We start from the raw sequence: 20690 nt of genomic DNA, 5'->3' as shown, positions 1-20690 counted from the left end.
CAAGCCCAGCCCACCTTAGTTTAAAAATACATTCTAGATCCTTCCAGCTCGTAAGTGTGATGATTGAGTATTCTTGCTATTGTGTGAGATATGCCTCCCTCTGAACTTTGTTATGTTGTTGGCACATTACCCATCTGACGTGAAAAAAGAAATTCCAAACTGGGTTAGAATTTAATTGTAAAAGCAAATCTTATAAGAAAATATAGGTAAAAAGAGACATCAGCTTGAGGTGGAGAGAGCCTTTCTAAATGTAAAGCCAAAGGCAGAAACTTCAAACTCGGATATATCTAACTTTTAAAATAATGTGTAAAAAAGAAAAACCCCAATCCCCAGAACACTAATCAAATTAGAAAATCAAATAAACAGGAAATTTACAACATATATGAAAAAGACCAACTACCCTAAATATAGAAAAAAAGGTTAAATACTATCATAATCAATAGGAGAAAACAGCAAACTATTCAATCTAAATAGCATGTGATTTTTGCTATAAAAGGCTGTACATAATCCACAGTTAACAGTAGCAAAGAGTAGCTAATCGGCCCTTTTAGGAGTGGGTCAGAGGCAGCTGAGTGGCCCTACCTCCGAGCTGGGGCTCTTCAGCCACAGCAGCTTGGCCAGGTCGTCCCCTGCTGTGTTGTTGACAGCGTGCTCAAACACTTCCACCTTCTGCATCAGGGTCAGGTGGTCGTAGTCTGGAGCCATCTGCATCAGGACACATGTTCAGTTAGAGCAGCCGGAGGCACAGGGCTGGGCCAGGCAGACCTGGTTCTAACTTTGCTGCTAGTCAAGAGGAGATGGGAAGTGCAGCATAGTGGCCACACTGGCTCCCAGGGCATGGGTGGGGACACCTGGACTCACCTCAGTCCAAGCCTAGTGCAGTGGACGAGGGGAGGAGGTTTTAAGGTCTGCATAACAATCCTTCCTAGTTCTTAGATGACTACTCACCAGGCCTTCCAGAGCTTGGTATATGTTAGATAAATAGATGCTGCCTATATTTATCTGTCCAGTCCCATACAGGACAATGAAAACATAATTTCCAGGCTTTAGAAGACTTTGATTTCTTTTTAAAATTTATTTATTTATTTATTTAGGGTACTAGGGATTGAACCCAGGGGCACTTAACCACTGAGCCACAGCCTCAGCTGTTTTTAATTTCTTTTTGAGATAGGATCTTGCTAATTGCTCAAGGCCTCACTAAATTGCTAAGGCTGGCTTTGAACTTGTGATCCTCAGCCTCCAGAGTCACGGGATTATAGGTGTGTGCCATCATGCCCGACTTCTTTTTTTTTAAAAAGAACCTCAGGCTGAACCTGTTAGGCCTCACAAGCCATGCTGAAATCTTTTTTTATTTTTTTTAATATTTATTTTTTAGTTTTCGGTGGACACAACATCTTTGTTTGTATGTGGTGCTGAGGATCGAACCTGGGCCGCACGCATGCCAGGCGAGCGCGCTACTGCTTGAGCCACATCCCCAGCACCATGCTGAAATCTTATGCAACTTTATTCTACTTTATATTTTGCATTGCTGGAACCATATGGCAGGCAAGCACTCTACCATGAGTTTCATCCGAAATCCCACTTTGATTTCATAGAGAATGTTTTCTGCTTTAGGATTCACCTCATTAAACCTTCAATAGCAAATTCCCCCAAATAGACTTCACTGATGGACACACAAAGAACAGCCCTGTGTGGATCCCTGATGTGTGAGTCCTGCCTCCAGGACCCTGAGGACACTGGGCAGCAAGCCTCCTCATACCCGCAACATGATGCGATGCTCAATGTTGAGGAGGATCTTCTTCTTTTCCCTGTAGTCCCGGATGAGGGCATGTAGCGTGTCACAGTGGGGGACCCAGCCAATGAGGCCTGAGTTGGTGGACAGAGGGATGACGGCATATCTCTGGATGCTGGTGCCACAAAAGAACAGGGTCATTTTGTACAAGAAGAGCATATTTATGATCCACTCAGAGCACACACAGATTTGGTATAGGGTGTACCGGGTACCCAGGTGCTTAACCACTAAGCCATATCCCTGGTCTTCAAATTTTTTATTAGGATCTCACTAAGTTGCTTAGGGCCTCACTAAATGCTGAGGCTTACTTTGAACTTATTATCCTCCTGCCTCAGCCTCCCAAGCCACAGGGATTACAGGTGTGTGCCACTGCTCTCCACTGCAGACTGTCTTTAATGAGCCCTGCATGTGGTTTTTGTGAGAGGGGGAGTGAGCAATACTTGGTGAAGAAAACAACATCACAGAAATAGGGTGCTTGTAACATGAAAGCCACTCTGGCTTTCTCATCCTGCCCAACAGACCGGTGGCTCTGGAAGCATCATGTGACTATTATCTGAGATCAGGAGAAGGAAAAGCAACAGGGCCAAGGATAGGAAGGCTCTGGCTGAGCTTACGCCCCACAAGGAGTAACATACTGTATAATCTTGATTAACAGTCTGTATAATCTTCATCTCATCTCAAATCACTCCCTTCTGAATTCTTTGGAGCTTGTTAAAGGCATATCCCATGTGGAGACCCTTTCTTCTTGTGTTTGGCAGCTGGGTTACTGATAACCTCCTGCCAGGTCATAACTTATTTGATAAAGGAGCATGGTTCTACGCACAGTCGTAGGAGGGCAAGAAGACTTCTCAAAATTTTGCCATTTCCACAGCACTCTGAATACCTGAGGTTTTTCCGAAGAGATGTCGGGTCATTGGCCAAGAGGGTGTTAACCAGGCCGAAGAGCTGCATCACCCGCTCGTCCTGCCGCAGGTCTTCGTGGCCCTTCAGGAGGAACACAAACTCATGGCCGTTGCTGCCTGTAGGGATGGTGGCAACTGTTAGTGCAGAACACAGGTTCTCACACCCGTAGCTGAGACCAGCAGAGTATCCCAAAGATCCCATAGACTACACACACACTCTCCCTAATCACAATCCCCTACAAATGGAAAGAACACTCTACAACTGAGGAAACAGCTCTGCTTTTGATGTCTACCAATGACCAAAGTTGTTTAAATTTAAAAAAAGACTGTTACCAAGGATCAGGAAACGTCATGCAGAGATTATACATTTTCCCTCTCCCTGACCCACTCTGATCTGAGAAGCCCAACTCCTATGGCCCACATCCCTTGGAGTTCCAGCTGGTGTGGCCAATGAGGCACTGGCAGGAAAGGACAGGAAGAGGTGGAGATCAGGATATTTGCCCCCACACCCTGCCTTGGTCACAGTTCTAGAAGCAGCCATGTCCCTCCACCTGAGTTACAGCTTCTGCTAGCTGGCCTCTCTTCCAAGGCAATAGTTCTTGTTGGGCTCCTTGCCCTTTCAGGTCTGGAGGGATGGTGGGAAGGACGAGGAACAGCTTATTTGCTCACTTCTTTCAGAAGCAGTTTCTTCATTAAACTTTTTAAATCCAACACGCTGAGAACATGACTGACCATGTTTTCTTTTGTTGTTGTTGTTTATTTTAAAAAAATTTTTTTTTTTCAGTTATAGATGGATACAAAACTTTTATTTATTTTTACGTGGTGCTGAGGACCGAACATGCAAGGGAAGTGCTCTACCACTGAGCCACAACCCCAGCCCTGTGATCATGTTTTTTATTGGAAGATACCAGCCCCTGGAGAGACCACTACCTGTGCACCATGATTGATCAGTGTTGGTGAAAACCATTACACTTGAGAAATGAGCGTCATTAAAAGGGAGAGACCTCAAGATGCCACCCCAATACACAAGTCTCCTTCAACCATTTCAGGTAGGTATCACTACCCCTAAGCCAAATTCCAGACGCCATGTGTTGAATGTACCTCCAATGAGGATTCATTGCTATTCTAGTTTGTTTGCTTTACACAATTATTTCCCACAAAGGGAGAACATTCAAGAACCCAGATGCTCTTTCTTCAGTGGCATGGAACCTCAAGTCTGCATCAGCTGCCTCTGCTGGCTCATTTCAACACCTGCCCACCACCACCAGGGCTCCACACATGAGATCTGGCTTCACTTCAACAGGTACAGCTCTGAGTACACTCGGAGCCATGAAGAGGTCCTGGAAGGGGAGGGCCACTGTCCTCCATTCTTGTCCCAAGAGGTGGGGAGAGTTGTAGCACATGAAAGATTAGCAGCTGGAATGGCAGGCCATAATTTCAGAACAGGGGGCAGGGACTCATTCAGGGAGGCAGAAGTGCAGTGATCCTTACCCATGAGAGTTAGCTTCCGGGGCCTCTGCTTGGATGTGATAACTTGCAAAGATGGGGCTATGGACTGAATGCGAATGATTGGCTGGTTGGGGTCATATGTTCCTGGCACAGCCAATTCAAGGTCTCGGCACATCAGAAGTTTTGGGGAAACATACTGCAGCTCTAAGGATGTAAGCTGTGAATAATTACCAAAAAAATTTAGTTAGAAAATTAAACTCCAGGGAGGAATTTAGATATAATTTAGGTCTTTTTCAACAGACTGCCAGAAGCAATTAGTTTTCTACAGGTAAAAGTGAAAGCAGGCTGGGTGCGGTGGCACACGCCTGTAGTCCTAGAGGCTCGGGAGGCTGAGACAGGAGGATTGCAAGTCCAAAGTCGGCCCCAGCAACGGGCGAGGTGCTATGCAACTCAGTGACACTCTGTCTCCAAATAAAATACAAAATAGTGTTGGGGATGTGGCTCACCCTGAGTTCAAAACAAAATTCCAAAACAAAAAACAAAAAACAAACAAAAAATCGTGAAACCAGATGCTTAGGATGAGTATCAGGAAGTTCACAGATAATAAGACAGAAAGGACCACCTGAGGAACCTACCTGGGGTAGCTGCTTTGAGATCCGTCTGAACACATGGTAGTAGAGGTCCCAGGCTTGCGTGAGGTCCTTGACATTCCCTGACTTCATGTACTTCCTGCACCATTCTTGGGCCTCCATTAAATCTCGGCCATATGCCTGAGAAGGAAAGCAGGGCAGATGTGCAAGTGGTCAAAGTGGCCACCAAAACAGGAGCTAAATTAAATGTCTGAGCAGACCACAGAACTCCCTGGGAACAGACTGTGGCCAGAAAGTGCTAGCAGGTGAGCACAAGCAGCTGAGCAGTTCCCCAGTCCTGGAGCTTCCCGATCATAAGCAAGACTTGTTAGGTTAAGGGAATGTCAGAGGACAGGTGGGGTGGCCTCTCTTTTGATTTTCCAATTAAAATTTCAAGAGGAGGGTTGGGGCTATGGCTCAGAGGTAGAGCGCTTGCCTAGCACATGCGAGGCCCTGGGTTTGATCCTCAGCACCACATTAAATAAATAAAAAAAAAAAAAAAAAAAAAAAACAAAGGTATTAAAAAAATTTAAAAACAAAATTTCAGGAGGAGCTAGAAGTGTTCTAAGTGATAGAGCTTGTGTAGCATGCATGAGGGGCCTTGGCTTGATTCCCAGCACTGCACCATTAAACAAAAGGAAAGTAAAAAAGAAAGAAAAAAAATTCAGCACTGTGCTACACTAGTGCCATGTGCATGGTGGCATATGCCTGTAATCCCAGCAATTTGGGTGGCTAAAGCAGGATTATCACAAGTTTGAGGCCAGCCTTGGCAATTTAGGAGGCTCTAAGCAATTCAGTGAGACCTTGTCTCTAAATAAAAAATAAAAAGTGCTGGGGATGTGGCTCAGTGGTTAAGTGCTCCTGTGTTAAATCACCAATACAAAAAAGAAACAAAATTAGGCAGGTTCTTGAAACTTAGAGACAATTAACTTCTGGTGTTTTTTATCCCTATGACCTCTGGAGTCCTTGTGTTAAGGCAGAAGAAAGGATAGAGGGAAAGGAATCATGTCCTTGGTGTTTTCCATCCCATACCTGATTAAAGGACGTTTCCTTCAGAGTTTGGGGGCCCCGTTCCATCATAGCGTGCAGGGGTTCCAGCACCTCAAACATGCCCTTCACATTCCTCTCCCCGAAGTACAAACGAGATGCCTCTTCCAGGCCTTCGTGCCACATCTCATGCCACAGGATAGCCACCCGGATCAGCTCCTCGCTCACCTGGATCAAAGTGGGGAAAGAAAAGCACCAGGGATGAACACTCTCAGGAAGTCTGACTTGGAGAATTGGAGGGACGCATCTGGTGGGACAGGGAGTGTGCGGTCCCATGGTAAGGAAGACCCTGGCTGGCTCTGGACTCACCATCATGGCCTGCTGGACCAGGGTGTTGCTGTGCTCACACATGTTCTTCAGAATCTTGTTGGCTGCATTGTGACGGGCTGTTGTAGTTGACTTGGAAGCCACAGTCAGAGGGTAGATGAGGGCCTGAAGCAAAAAGGAACATTTGCAAGAGACACATGTAAGGAGCCTGAGGGGTTTTCCCTGTATTGGGGACTGACACAGTGGCACTCTATCACTGACTTATAACCCCAGCCTTTTTTTTTTAACTTTTAAAATTTTGAGGCAGGGCCTCTTTAAATTTCCCAGGCTGTCCTTGAAATTGTGATCCTCCTGCCTCAGTGAGTAGATGGGATTACAGGTCTGTGCCACTGTACCCAGACCAATGCAGGTTTTAAGGAGAATGGCAAAAGACATGGTGAAGGTGACATTAGTACCATGAGTCTACCACAAAGGAGAGCTCCATCTGGAGGCGACTCTTTCTTTTCAGGATGGTTGCTGGGTCCTTGGGACTATTAGCTGAGTAGACCTTCCTAGGGCTGGGTGGAGCACCTAGCTCCCAGTTCCTGTACTTGTGTTTCTCAAAGGCTGGCCATCAAATCAAAGGTCAGTGATTAGATGAGAAACTGCCCAGATTCTCCACATACCTGGGGGTGGTACCGACCAATGTCTGTGAGAAGCTGGTGAATGAGGCGTCCCACCAAGGGTCTGGGTGTATCAATTCTTGCAATGAGCTGAGGAATAACCTGGTATTCAAAAAGTCACAGTATGTGGCATGTCAGGCAGGGAAACAACTCTAGTTATTCTTCTAAATGAAGATTGATCCTTACAACTTGTTTGGTTGATACTTTAAGCTCTGAAATGGTTCATTATTTTCAGTTCTCTAAAAGAAACTAAAGAGTATATGTAGTCCAGACTTTGGGTCTAAGTTCTGTATTCTTTTTTTTATTTTTGTAGTTCTAGATGAACATCTTGCCTTTATTTTGTTTGTTTATTTTTATTTGGTGCTGAGGATCAAACCCAGTGCCTCACACATGTTAGGCAAGCGCTCTGCCACTGCACCCCAGCCCCAGCTCTACATTCTTAATATTGTAAACACATGCTGCCTTGCCCCTCTGACCACTGCATGGTTCCAAGAGAAGAACACAGGAGACAGAATCTGGGCCACCCTCACCTGTAACCAAGTATCAATCTGGATTGCTTTCACCCCTTCCACCAAGGCTTCATTGACATCTGGCCAGTGACCATAATCAAACCACAAAGTGAGAACTCTGGAAAAGACAAATGAAAAGTCATATAAAATTTAGTTTTCCAGCTTTTTTTCCCTGTTTTTCATTTCTAAGGCTCTGGAGAAGAGAACCTATGGCTGTGATGAGTGGCAGGGTTCTGGACTGATGTGCAAGGATTATTCTGGGCTCATAAGCATTCCCAGATCATGGCACAAGCTCAGACACGGAGAGATGAGCCAGCGTGACCTAAGAGAACCAGACTGGGACAAATGAAAAGGGCAACAGGAAAGCCTGGCACTCAGCTGGTCAGAGACTCACAAATGAGGAGGCCATGGCTGTGCCTGTCATGACTAGCCTCTGGACTGACAATCGGTTTGGGCCAATTGTTCAGCCTTGTCAAAGTTGCAGGAGAATTTTTAAAAACGCTGTGATGAACAAAAGCCTTGGTCCCTACGTAGTAAACCACATAGACAGCCCTCACTCCACTTCTAGGTTTTTGCAGGTTCCATCCTCCTAAGTGGAACCCGGCCATTGATCATTCCTCAACCCACAGGTGGAGAAAGGCCCAGAGCCGAGCTTGGGTGTACTGGCCAGAGTGGGGAGGGCTTAGATGACCTGGATGTGTGACATGGGTGTCCCGTCATTAGCAGGATCTTCCAGAGTTTCACCTTCCCCTTCCCTGATACCTGAGTGTATCCTGGAGGTTGTTGCCTCGTGACAAGGAGATAGAACGGAAGAAGCCCTGGACGGCCGGGACAGTGTACATCAAGAGGGTTTTGGATAAATCCTGTTAGAATACACATGTGTTAGTGACACTTTTATCTCAGCTTTCTTTTTCCTGTGATGCTGGAGATTGAACTAAGGCCTTGCACACACTAGGCAAGTGTTGTACCACTGAGCTGAATCCCTGGCCCTTTGCCTCAGCTTTCTCATCTGGATAGTGGGAATAGGTGCATACTAAAAGCACTTCCTTCAAAGGGCAGTTGAGTGTTCAGTCAGTTGTGCATGGAAAGCCTTTTTTGGTGCCTGGAACATGGCAACTGTGTCAGAACTGTCACTGTCTTGGGGTATGGTGGTTTCCTGAACAGAGTGGCAGAGGGTGGGGCTGCAGCTTTGAGTGCTGTTCTCCGGACCTGATGGCTACCTTGGTGCATTACAGACTGACAGCCCAAGGAGAGGTGGAAGGGAAGACAACAGGGCAAAGATGATCCCCCAGGCCCTGTCCTCAGAGTGGACTTGCAGGTGGACGCTGCCCCCAAACAGGCATAGCACAGTTAAGAGAAGGAGCTCATTCTCCAGCACAGGCCATGACAGCCCCCCGGAACAGGGTGTGGTCTCCTGCACTGCTGCTAAGGTGGCCAGGCAGGGCATCCAGCTCCACCTTGCACTTCAGAGAAGCCTCGGGCTCCACTGAGCTTGGACTGCTCAGAGGGCTGCGCCTGGCTGGTCCTCAGGAGGAGAGGGGAGCCCACCTCAGTGACTTTCTTCTGCAGAGGGGATGGAGTGGGGCTGTTCTCAGAGCTCTCGGCTTCACTCTCACTATTGCTGCCCTCTGTGCTGGTGGCGGCAGCAGCAGTGGCAGCAGTGGTGGACGCTGTGGTGGTGTTGGTGATGTTGGCCCCACTGGCATGACGCAGTTTCTTCTTTTCGTCGCGGGCTTGGTTCTGGTGCTTGTAGTGCAGCACAGCTTCGAAGTTCATCACTGCCCACGCATGCCAGGCCTGGGTAGGGCGAGAGCCAGGGGTAGACGCTGGGCTGTGAGCAACAGCTTTAGTTTTCCAGCTTTTTTTTCTATTTTTCATCTCTAAGGCTCTGGAGAAGAGAACCTATGGCTGTGATGAGTGGCAGGGTTCTGGACTGATGTGCAAGAATCATTCTGAGCTCATGAGCATTCCCAGATCATGGCACAAGCTCAGACATGGAGAGATGAGCCAGTGTGACCTAAGAGAACCAGACTGGGACAAATGAAAAGGGCAACAGGAAAGCCTGGCACTCAGCTGGTCAGAGACTCACAAATGAGGAGGCCAAAAGTGATGGATGTATAGAAGTTTTCATTTAAACCTTCCAGGTAAAGAAGAAGACTTCCTCGCAAGGGGAAGAATGGGACAGAGGCGCACAGAGGGCAAGCAGTGTTCAAAGGAAACAAGCAAAGAACATGCCTGCAGTTTAGGGGACGTGCAGGAAGCAAAATGCAGGAAGGCTGGTCAAGTGCCAGGGCAGAGGGCAGAGGAACAGTCACACTAGGTCCAAGGGCCTACTTCTAGGCCCAGGAGCCCACTTCATCTATGGGAAAATGAAGCTTTACTGGTTTTTAAAGTAGACAATATGGATTATTTAAAAGAGCAGATGTTGAGAGGCAGCTGTCACATTTAGGGAGTGGTGGTGAGTCCTAATAAGTCACATGACAGGGGGCAAGGGAAGGCACACACTGAGAGGTATAAGGAGGACCACTTCTGCATGGTACAGAGAGGCTGAGGCAGAGTTTTGACTCAGGGCATTGTAACTCTGCAGTGACGATAGCATTTTAAGATAATCCACTAAGAGTTGGACTTTCTGGATAATCAGGAAATTCCCTGTCTACTGCTAAAGATGATAACATAACTGTGCCCATTTTCCCAATTAAGCAGAATGGTCTTTACTTGACAAGTTAGAATGCTACAGTGACTCAAGTTCAGTTCCCCAGACCTTCATTTATTCAACATATGCCTCTTACATATGGAGGTGTCAGGCACTGACCTGAGGTCAAGGTGAACAAGACCAAAATGCTGGCATACACACTATGGGGATTGATGGTACAAGACCTAGAACCAAAGGGACCCATACTAGAAAATGCTTTTAAAAACTAAAACCAATTTACCTGGAAGCAAGTTTTTCCTTGTGATCTGTATTTTTCTAAAGGGTGAATGATAGGTAACTAGTCAGCAAGTCCCCTACTAAACCTCTCTGGACTCACTTCTTTGGCTTTTGACATGCAGCTGTCCTTGAAAGACAAGTAATTCTCCTATTACAGAAGGGGCATTTTTGGATCATCAAGAAGCATGCTTAGACAAGGAGAGCTTTTTATTGTGAACTCTTCTGTGGCTTTCAGATGCAAGTTTTGACCCCAGAGGGATTAATTCACAAAGTATTAGTAAGTTAAGGAGATTCTGGAAAGAAACTGATGATACATGCTATGTTAAGAAGGAGGCCCTTTGGAAAAGATATTTAGAAAATGAGAATGTGAGCTCTTGCCAAGGATGTACTTCCAAGACTCCCCAGTACCAGCCAGTCACATCTTTTGTACATTTCTGTTTGTCCTTTTGAAAAGTTTCCTGTAATATAACAGGATGTTACCCAGATCTTTCCAATAAAAACAAAGAAAGTTAATTTCTTAGCTGAGGAGTAGCCGAGGATGGAGATCAGAAAGGATCTGGGAAGGAACAGATTACCCAGGGGGAAAATAAAGTTCCTGAGATTAACTGTGTGTCCAGATGCTCCTAGGAAAACAAGGAGCTAAGAAGTGAAAAGACAGCAGCAGCCCAGTGCCACACATAGGACATGGCACGATGCCTACTTCTCAAGTGAGGAATCAATGAAATGTGTAAGGGAAATGCAGGCTCCTCGGGCCTCCCTTTTTTTTTTCTTTTTTGATTTTTTAGTTGTACATGTACGCAGTATCTTAATTTTGTTTATTTATTTTTATGTGGTGCTGAGGATTGAGCCCAGGGCCTCATGTGTGGGAGGCAAGTGCTTTACCACTGAGCTACAACCCCAGCCACTTCCTTGGGCCTCTTGACAGACAGGCTCCAGTCACTTGGCTCCCAGGGGCCGGGCTGAGGGGTCCTGCCAGGTGGCTGTGCCCTGCCCCCCTCACCTTGTACCAGCTGCGGTCATGCTCAGTGGCGGCGCTGTAGTACTGCAGCACTTTGGGGATGGTGCTCTCATTGATGCCCTGGAGGTTCAGCTGCCACTCCCCGAGTTTCAGGAAACACCTGAAAAGAGAAGCAAGCCCCCATGTTGCTCCTCCCTAAGAGCCCTCCTGAGGGGGACAACAAACTGCCAGGGGTGCCTTAACACCTTTCTGGTGCAACCCAAAGGAACCAGCAGAATGTTCAACCATTTGGAAGGAAGGAGACAGGGTCTGGGAACAGGTTTTCAGGTACCATCTTTTCTTCTGATCTCTGTGTTGCAATGACAGCATAACCCAGGAACCTGGTAAAGGTATGTCTGCATGGACCTATTTAGCCCAAATCCAATTTTCATGGGGAACAGCTGTTGAGTTATTTTTCCTATTGATTGCCTACGGCTTCTCCCTTACTCTTCCCCCTCCCTCCCTTTGTTAAGGTGATGACGGCACCAGCTGGCGTTTGCACCTGCTGATGTGTTCCAGGCACTGCTCTCAGTGTTTGACGCTGTGGCCTTTCCATAAAGTCACATACCTTACACCACCCTAGGAAACAGGTACTCTTCCTATCTTCCAGAGAGGTTAAACAGTTTATCTAAAGTCAAATTTATCCACACTTCAAATTAGCAGTGTACCTGACACCTGAAAACAAAAAGTCTAACCCTAAAGCCAGACACCAGGAGAGGATAGCACTTGGGCTGAGTGCCCTTGAGCTGCTGAACCCTGGGAAAATGAGTGGGGACTATGGAGCACCGCAATATGATGGCTGCCTGGGATCCCTACTGCAAAAGGTGAGAGGTATGGGCAATAGGCCCCCCAAGGAGCCTGAATGTGTCCTACTACAGAAGCTGCTGGCATGGCAGGGGCATGGTCCTCACCGGGCCATGAGCTTGTGCAGCTCCTGCTTATGCTGCTGGTCCTCAGTGGCAATGGCATGCTGGGCCTGCTGCTGCATGGTCTGGACAAAGTGCTGCATGTGCTGGAAGGCATCGATCTGTGGCAGGACAAAGGCACAGAGAGCCACTTGGCATGTGGCAGAAGCTTGCAGGCACACAAGTCAATCCACACCAAACAGAATACCCTAGAACACAGGATGCTGTTGGGAGAGGGCCAGGCTTTTCCAGAACATTCATGATTCATTCAGCTTAGGTCTTAGCTCTCCTCTGCCAACTGTAATTACCAGTTTAACAAGTCCTGGAAGAGCCACATGTCTGGCTATCCCAAATAATAACTCATGTGAAGTGATCTGAACAAGTGCTTACTTAACTATCAATATACTGCCCTGAGGGAATCAGACTCATGGGAAACTGTCTCAGGCTAGTAAAACCTTGGTATTTGTTTACAAAGCTATGGTGCCCTGGTTGCTTCAGCAGAGCAAAAATTACAGATTTAAAAAAAACAGATGGAACTCCCTGGTACCTGAATAAGAACAGAGAAGGAGTAAAGGCCCTCAAGTGCTTAGTGGAAGAAGATGACACTAGGTAAGCAGCCACCCAGGGACAGGGGGCTTGGGAACAGAATCTTCAGAGAATCCTCTTGCAGTCCCCTCTACTTTTCCCTCTACTGCTACCATGGGGTCTGACTCAGTGAGCAGTGGCATGTGAGTTACCAGGGACCAGACAGCTGTACCAGGAAGAGCAGCACAGGCCTCAGATCCGGAAGTACTACACGAGCCCTCTGTGCCCAGACCTGCCAGCATCTTGACAAATTCAGTCCGTAGCTTCTTTTAACAGACTTCTAGGATGGAGACGGAATGCATAAACGTCTAAAGCTCATATGGAGAATGGTAAAATCTAAATCCACTAACATAGGAGAAGAAATATTATGTGAGAGAACGTGAAAAAGGATATGTGTTCTTTGTTATACAAGGAGGGGAAAATCCACTTTTCCAAGAATAATAGGTCTCCTTATGGTAAATCGTATAAGAAGTTTTTTTGTTTTTATTTTTGTTTATAGAACTCAGAATCAATTGGTTTCAAGATACAGGGTTTGACCCCAAGCCGGAATGACATGACCCTGTAACAAGCAGCTCATGCCTGAGGACAGGACAGACACAGGTTCCCACAGTGAATAAGACACCTGTCTTCCATAGCATCTGCCTTCACAGAGTTCCACTTCTCACCAACAGCTTAGAAAAAGAACTACATAGCATTCCCCCACCTGGGAAGTGATACCTGTCCTTTAGGTTTTCTTCTAGGAGTCCTACACTGGCCAGATTTACATCTGATTAAAAACAAAAACAAAAAACAAAATGACAGTGGAAGCAACACTAAAAAGGACAGCCACTAAAAAGGAGATCATGAGTGCGACTGTTAAGCAGGCAGGAGCAACCCCAGGAGCTCTGAAGCCAGGTGCTTTTTAGAGCCCAAACACTATGTGTTGCTGACAATCCAGACAGGGTGTAAGCTCTTTTTGGAGCTCAACAAGGAGCTAAACAAAAAATAAATGGCCAGAACTGGGGAATCTGGGTTTGGGTGTGAAGCCTGAGATAAAAATTTTATCCAGCAGGGGAGAATCTGCTACCTTTTTACTCCATAGCATGAGGCAACTTATTTTATACTTTTTGCAGTACTAGAGGTTGAATTCAGGGATGCTCTAGCATTGACTTACATCCCAGCCCTTTATATTTTACTTTGAGACAGGATTTTGCTTAGTTGTTTAGGTATCCTTGAACTTGTAATCCTCCTGCCCCGGTCTCCCAAGTTGCTAGGATTAAATTATGTGCCACCAACTTATTTTTAAGGAACTGAATATATTCTACCTAAAACTTTTTTTCTCCATCCCAAAGAAATGAAGAGGGGAAAATGATTCTTTCCATCTTATAAATGAAGGACAGTCACTTGGAAGAAACAGCTTTCTCAGGCCCACAGGACTGAGGCTGGGCACAGTCCTCTGGTTCTTGAGAGCACTATGTCTGGGTGGTTTGTGGGCTGGAAGGACCTTAGCCAGTGAGATTTCACGCATGGCCCTCCCATCTCTGGTTCCACGGTGGGATCACGCACCCAGCTATCCCTGATGCCTTCCTGCAGGCAGGGTCTGCTTTCCCCCAGGACATCGCACTTGCTGCACCACCCTGTTTATAGTGCAGGAGAGCAAGGCACAATCACCAAACTTTCTCCAAGTAGCTCCTGGACCATGAAGAAGTGATGCTGCCAGATCTAGGCTTGAAGTCCCAGCACCTAGCTTTAAAAAGGTTTTTAAATTTTTAATTTCTCCAGAACTCGGTCTCCTAAGAAAAGGCCATATTCTGTGGAGAAGTTGGGCGTGGGCATATATTGAGAGAAGCCACTCCTGAATTGAGTCACCACCCAAAAGTCTTCTTCTGCCTCTTTCGGCAAGACAGTCAAAGACTTGGAGGCTGTACACAGAAGGAAACCAGACTTTTCAGATTCACCACCTTCTGTTTTTCTCCTTAACCTGGAGAGGTCAGGACTGAATCAGAAATGCTCTGGCCTGAAAGGCTCACATAGCTTGAAAAATAAAACAACAATTACAAAATCCCAAATATGCACTTTAGAAGGAAACTCAGGTCATTAGTAATGAGGTAAATCCCAGTTAAAGACCAGGTTCTTAGAGAAGGCTGTTGATACCACTTTAGGTGACACTGAACCAACCATTCACAGAAGCCAAATCCTAGGCCCAGTCTGAGGACCCTTGGGCATGCCTTCTCCAGGCAACCCTGTTTTTTTTTTTTTTTTTTTTTTTTAAATATTTTTAAATATTTAAATATTTTAAATATTTATTTTTTTTTAGGTGTAGATGGATACAACACAATGTCTTTATTTTTATGTGGTACTGAGGATCAAACTTGGGTTCCACCTGTGCTAGGTGAGCGCTCTACCGCTGAGCCACAATTGCAGCCCCTCTAGACAACTCTGTTTTAACCACTCTTTCCACAGCCTCAGCTCTGCTGGGGACCACAGTGGGGAGGGGAGGCCAGCATAGGTACTCTCTTTGGGGGAGCCAAAGCAGGTGGTTTTGCCCCAAGGGCATACATTTTGTTAGTCACCAACATCACCCAGGGAGATTGTTAAAAACAAAACCCAAAAACAAAACAAATACCAAGAGCCAAATCTGTTTCCCAGCATGCCCTGCATGCTGCTGCTTTTGAATCCAAATTGATGATACAAAAGGTGACCAGAAGTCTGGAAACCAAACTGGTCTTATGAAAGATTTAGTCTATTTTCACAAATATGCTACCTTTGTTTTGAACAGCCTATCTTCTCTTCAGGGACAGAAACTGTGCTTTTTCTATGATTCAGCACTTTCTAGATACCAATAAATACAACTGGATCACACTCATTGGTTTGGTCAAGGCACGCGGATATCTCCTCGACCGTGACTCACAGGGTTAAGTCAGGAAGAGACTGCCTGCCATTGTGGATAGGTGGTTTTGACCCTGGCTCCTTTTTGGCCTTTAGGGAGGCAGCGAGATTAGATGAGTGTTCTGAAGGTGGGCCCTGGTGGCTGGACATGGGTACAGACCTTGCGAGCGCTCTTCCACATGTTCTTCATGTAGGCATAGGTCACCTGAGGGTGGACTGTGGGCAGAGGATGGTCGAGCTGCCGAGATGGATCGACTCCCAGGAGCAGCACTAAGGTTTTATGAGCAAGAGCCTTAAGAACAAGACAGGCCAGGTTATGAACAGAACCAAAGTAGGCGCAGCACCCGCCACATGGTGGGGGAACTCACCAGCCTGCCGCTCTTGCCACACAGGCTGGCGTACTTGAGCCAGGTTCTCATGTCCTCATGAGGACTGACCACGAGGGACCGCACCATAAGGATTTTCTGCCAGTCCTCCACGATACGCTGGCAGCCCTGGACACACAGAGGGGAGGGTTAGACACGTCCTGCTCTAGCTCACTCCCCACAAGCCACAGCAAAATCGACTCCCAAACAAAAAGGAGACTCATTAATATAATCTCAACTTTCTCAAAATAAGGGCACTGGGAGTTGAAATACTTCTTAAGAACTTCTCAACAATTCGAGAAGCAGTAGGGTGTGGGGTCTAGAGTTTGAATTCTGGCTCTGCCACTTGCTATGTGACTTTGGGCAAGTTACTAACCTCCCTGATTGATCTCTAGGGTGGAATAAAAATAGTATCAACCTCACAGGGATATGGTGAGGATTAAACAAATTAAATTATTTTCAATTTCTTTTGTGGATTGTGAAAAATACATTAATATTTTGCTTTAGTCTTTGATTGAAGATGACTATCACTGACAAAGAAATTAAATTTGAAATGTATTGTTCAAAATTCAAAAGACTAAGTGTATAAGAAGTTTAAGTAAATTTTCAAATGATCCTGTTTGTAAGTTGGTGATGTTTATAATTCTGAGGTTATGAAAGCCTAAGTCTGGGACATCCTGAATGTTGGTCTTCTTTATTTCAGTACATATAGAAGGAAAAGTGCCTCATTAATTTACACAGTTCTTTGTAATCAGAAAAAATAGAGTGAATTAATTATCATCAAAGGGGCTAATCTCATTTTATATCAAATTACTGCTAGGAGTGAAGGCAACTTTTCCTTTTTCACCCTTGCTAGTAAGAAGGAAGGGAAATAGGTTCCTAAGATATGTCAGGCAAATTCCACAAATCTATGGAGCTGCTCTCCCTCTCTCTTTTTTGGTACCAGAGATTGAATCCAGAAGTGCACTGCTGAGCCATATCCCCAAACCCCTTTTTTATGTTGCGTTTTTTTTTTTGTGTGTGTGCCAGGGGCACTCGACCATCAAGCCACATCCCCAGCCCTATTTTGTATTTTATTTAGAGAGAAGGTCTCACTGAGTTGCTTAGCGCCTCACTTCTGCTGAGGCTGGCTTTGAACTTGTGATACTCTAGACATAGCCTCCCAAGCCGCTGGGATTACAGGCGTGCACCACTGTGCCAGGCTTTACATTGCATTTTCAGTCAGGGTCTTGCTAAGTTGCTTAGGGCCTCACTAAATTGCTGAGGCTGGCCTTAAACTTGCAGACCTCCTGCTTCAGCCTCTTGAGTTGCTAGGATTATAGGCGTGCACCACGCCCAGCCCATGGAGTTTTCTCTATAGTGATAAAACTGAAAGTCTAACAGTGATCTCCAGATTTCAGATTTGACAGGATGTTGTCTTGAGCCTGACCTGAGAACCTAAGGCAAGAGGACATGTGGTGCAGCTGAGGCTGACCTCTCAAGCTGCCCTGTGGCAGACACTGGTTGGGGATTTTAATTTAAATGTCTTGGCCACAAATGGCAGTCTTCCAGCCCAGGCAGCTCATGGAGTGTTTTGACAGCAAGCCATCCATGAGAGCCAATTTCCCCCACGGAGTCATGCTTTCAGCCTGGATAATACGCTTTCCATCCCATGAACACAATGATTTGGAAAGTTAGGGGAGCAGAAAAAAGTACACTGAGTGATTGTTTTGGTTACTTCTCACTAACGACTTGTTTGTCCCAGGTGCTGAAAAACTTTGGCTCCCTGGGAGCCAAAAGAGCATCTTGTTGTCTCAAGACAGGACAGTTTTGAAGGTTTAAGGTGATGATGCTGACCTGAACTCGTGAAGTCAGGCAGGAGCCTCTCCTTCCCAGGACTCATTCCATCCATCTCCCTTCCAACTCTGTAAGTCCCACTTGTTAGAATATCTGAAGATTCATCAGATCTCTGATTTAGAAATTCTTCACTCTACGATAGGCACTTAAGAAAACCAGGGTGTGTACAAGTGGGAAATGCTCACTTTGTGGAATTCTTTCTGGTGCCCAGGAGACAATTTTCCATCAAAACATTTACTGGGCATTTCATAAATACTAATAAAACATGTAAAAGAACTGTGTGTGCCTATTTCAGAGCCATAAATGACTTGATTCGTAAGATGTTCCTTTGCCCACTGCTCTTTCCTACCCAGTGGAATGTGCCCTGAGCTTCCTAGGCAGGAATGTGGCTTTGAGTCAAAAGGCTTGTCATAGCCTACTGAAAAGCTTGGAAGCACAAACCTTGACTGGTCTGGAGAGAGCATTTGGAACTAGGTGTGGATCTGGTCAAGAGGAAACCACCATTGGGGGTGGGGGTGCTGAATATGAGAAGCAGGGGACTGACAGTTTCTAGAGCAGTAAAGGTACTTTGTGTTGTCTCTCTCTCTCTCTCTCTCTCTCTCCCCCTCTCTCTCTGGTGCTGGGGAACAGAAACCAAGGCCTCATACAAGCCAGACAAGCACTCTACCACTGAGTTACCCTGCCAAGCCCACTCTCTCCCTTCCTACCTACTCAAGGAGGAGGACAGATATTTTTTCCAAGGGTACTTGAGACTGCAGACTTCCAGGTCTGGAGTCCACATTTCCTCAGGCTACAATGACCAGAATGCTGCATTAAAACTCTAAGACAGTCCTTGGAAAAATTCTTCTACAAGGGGAAACTAGTAGAAAAGTCTGATCAAGAGGCTAGGTTGACTGCAACCTGGCAGGAGATAGTGAAGGAACACATTGGACAATCTGTTTAAACAGAGGGATGGGGCCTGGCATGAGGCTGCACACTTATAATCCCAGCTACATGGGAGGTTGAGGCAGGAAGAGCACAAGTTGGAGGATGACCTTAGTAGCTCAGAGAGACCCTGCCTCAAAACAAAATTTTTAAAAAGGGTTTAAGTGGGAGCTCAGTAGTCGAGTGTGCATGAGTTCTGTCCCCAACTAAATAAAACAAGGGAAAAAAAAAAAAAAGCTGCCAGATGCTGGGGGCCAGTACATGTGTTTAGATACTGATTCTCAGCTTTGGTTGCAGGGGGCCATCTGGGAGCTAAAGACACCAATCCTGTGTCTAATCCCAGAAATGGTGACTTCATGGGCCTGGGCATCAGGATTTTTAAAAGCTCTCCTAGTGATCACACTGTGCAGCGAAGGTTAAGAACCACTGATTTTGAGGTTCTGATTCCCAGCTGGTTGCTCAGAGTGTCACTTATTGAGGTTGTTTTCTTTGATTCCTAGAGAAGTTGGAGGAGGCTGGAAAACTGGTCATTCTCCCACAGCTGACATTTAGGTGAAGAGCCTTGAGTGCTCTGCTCAGCATAGGAGGCAGGAAAACTCATGGAGTGAGCACAGGAGGTGTGGGGCACAAGGGCCCCCCCTCAGCGGGGCAGGAGGGTGAACTGGGGCATCTCCAGGCTCACCTGCAGTCTCTCCCACCAGATCTGGCGGATGATCTCTCGTCGCTCAGGGACAAGTTTGTACTGGATAACCTCCTCCAGCTCAGAGAGCATGTGGCAAGAAACCATGGCCTGATGAAAGCAAAGCACATTCCAACCTAATTACCCAAGGAGCAATCCAGAGTTGGGGTTAACGTAGCAGCCCTGGCATCTGGGTTTCCGATGACCCGGGCATACAAGCTAGTTCCCAGTAGCCTGTAACATCTTTACTAGTTCACTCTGAAAACAGAGCTGAGATAAGCTTCCAAAATGATAAAGCATGGAGTGTCCACCACTCACCCCATAGGCCCGACTGTAACTCTCTCCTGCCATGGCAGTTAGCTCAGCATCCAGCAGGTCCCGGGCCTTGTCAATGCACTATGAAAAAAACAAAGAACACTGGCACTGGGCTCTCGACTTGGGCACTTACAATTCTTTTAGGACTTTCCAGCTAGCTGCAACTTACTTAAATGTTAGTCATGAAGATAACAATTTACCAGAGAAGGGAAGTGACCTCTTCCTAGATCTGAATGGCTAAGAGGGTAGAAATGTATGGTGTCCCAAACCTTAAACTCTAAGGAAACATTCACAGTCTTGGGCGGTGAGGGCGAGGGCAGATGTACTGTGAAGCAGAATCGCTGTGTTCTTGCATCGCACGAGGACGTCTGGGACCTGGCTTCTTTCATCTTCCCTTGCGGGGCATGCCTGTGAACCACTCAGCACACTGCCCAGCTCCAGCTGGTCACCTCTGGCTTCAAACTTCCCATCCTCACCACGGAGCCCTCTGTGAGGCCCTCCACGGGATGCGGCCTCTTAGAAGGCCTAAGTCTGGACTCCTGTCACAGACATCAGCCTGGGGATGCCACAGGACTGCAGTTTGGAATTTCCTGTGCTGCCAATTAAAACCTCATGTGGAGCTATTACCTTTTTGAATGTGTAGGGCTAAATGGCATCCCTGTCCCTGAAGTACTCAGATACATGAGCACCTTGTGTAAGACAGTCTGGAGCCTCACAGGGCAGATATGATTGCTTCCCTGGAAGGCATTTAAGGAGCACCACCCTGCATGGCCAGAAGACTCTCGTGACGGCCTCTGTTACTATGGAGATTGCTGGCTCTCTGATTCTTCCTTTGGTGAAACATCTTCTCTCTACTATAAGGAGTGCTAAGTCTAGTTGATAAAAAGGTGCAGCAATGATCCAAGAAGCTAACTCCCAAAGCCACGGCAGCAAAACAGAAGCCCCAGCTGATGTGCTGGCATCTTCTCAGTAAACTCTGTGCATTATGACCCAGAGACAAGCGTGCTCTCAAGCTAAAGTACATGAGTCT

The 20690-nt window shown here is 46.4% G+C and overlaps 1 protein-coding gene and 1 non-coding gene across 2 annotated transcripts in view; one reads left to right on the top strand and one right to left on the bottom strand.

Annotated features, from left to right (window-relative positions):
• Mtor (mechanistic target of rapamycin kinase) overlaps positions 1 to 20690 on the bottom strand; it is a 117133-nt gene that overhangs the window by 11724 nt on the left and 84719 nt on the right. Inside the window, exons 33-49 of the mRNA XM_076861302.1 lie at positions 19664 to 19741; positions 19349 to 19456; positions 15910 to 16035; positions 15702 to 15833; positions 12095 to 12210; positions 11187 to 11304; positions 8806 to 9054; positions 8020 to 8120; positions 7279 to 7375; positions 6752 to 6850; positions 6129 to 6251; positions 5805 to 5987; positions 4779 to 4913; positions 4186 to 4360; positions 2676 to 2811; positions 1760 to 1907; positions 583 to 705 (exon numbers count right to left, since the gene is read on the bottom strand). Of these exons, the coding sequence (XP_076717417.1) occupies positions 583 to 705; positions 1760 to 1907; positions 2676 to 2811; positions 4186 to 4360; positions 4779 to 4913; positions 5805 to 5987; positions 6129 to 6251; positions 6752 to 6850; positions 7279 to 7375; positions 8020 to 8120; positions 8806 to 9054; positions 11187 to 11304; positions 12095 to 12210; positions 15702 to 15833; positions 15910 to 16035; positions 19349 to 19456; positions 19664 to 19741 (2247 nt within the window). The remainder of the gene's footprint in view (positions 1 to 582; positions 706 to 1759; positions 1908 to 2675; positions 2812 to 4185; positions 4361 to 4778; positions 4914 to 5804; positions 5988 to 6128; positions 6252 to 6751; positions 6851 to 7278; positions 7376 to 8019; positions 8121 to 8805; positions 9055 to 11186; positions 11305 to 12094; positions 12211 to 15701; positions 15834 to 15909; positions 16036 to 19348; positions 19457 to 19663; positions 19742 to 20690) is intronic.
• On the top strand, positions 38 to 140 carry LOC143405373 (small nucleolar RNA U13). Its single transcript, XR_013092074.1, has one exon. It is a non-coding gene; the product is annotated as a small nucleolar RNA U13 (small nucleolar RNA).

Source organism: Callospermophilus lateralis, chromosome 7, assembly GCF_048772815.1.
Source record: "Callospermophilus lateralis isolate mCalLat2 chromosome 7, mCalLat2.hap1, whole genome shotgun sequence".
Lineage (NCBI taxonomy): Eukaryota > Metazoa > Chordata > Mammalia > Rodentia > Sciuridae > Callospermophilus > Callospermophilus lateralis.
This window is presented reverse-complemented; position numbering and strand designations above follow the sequence as displayed.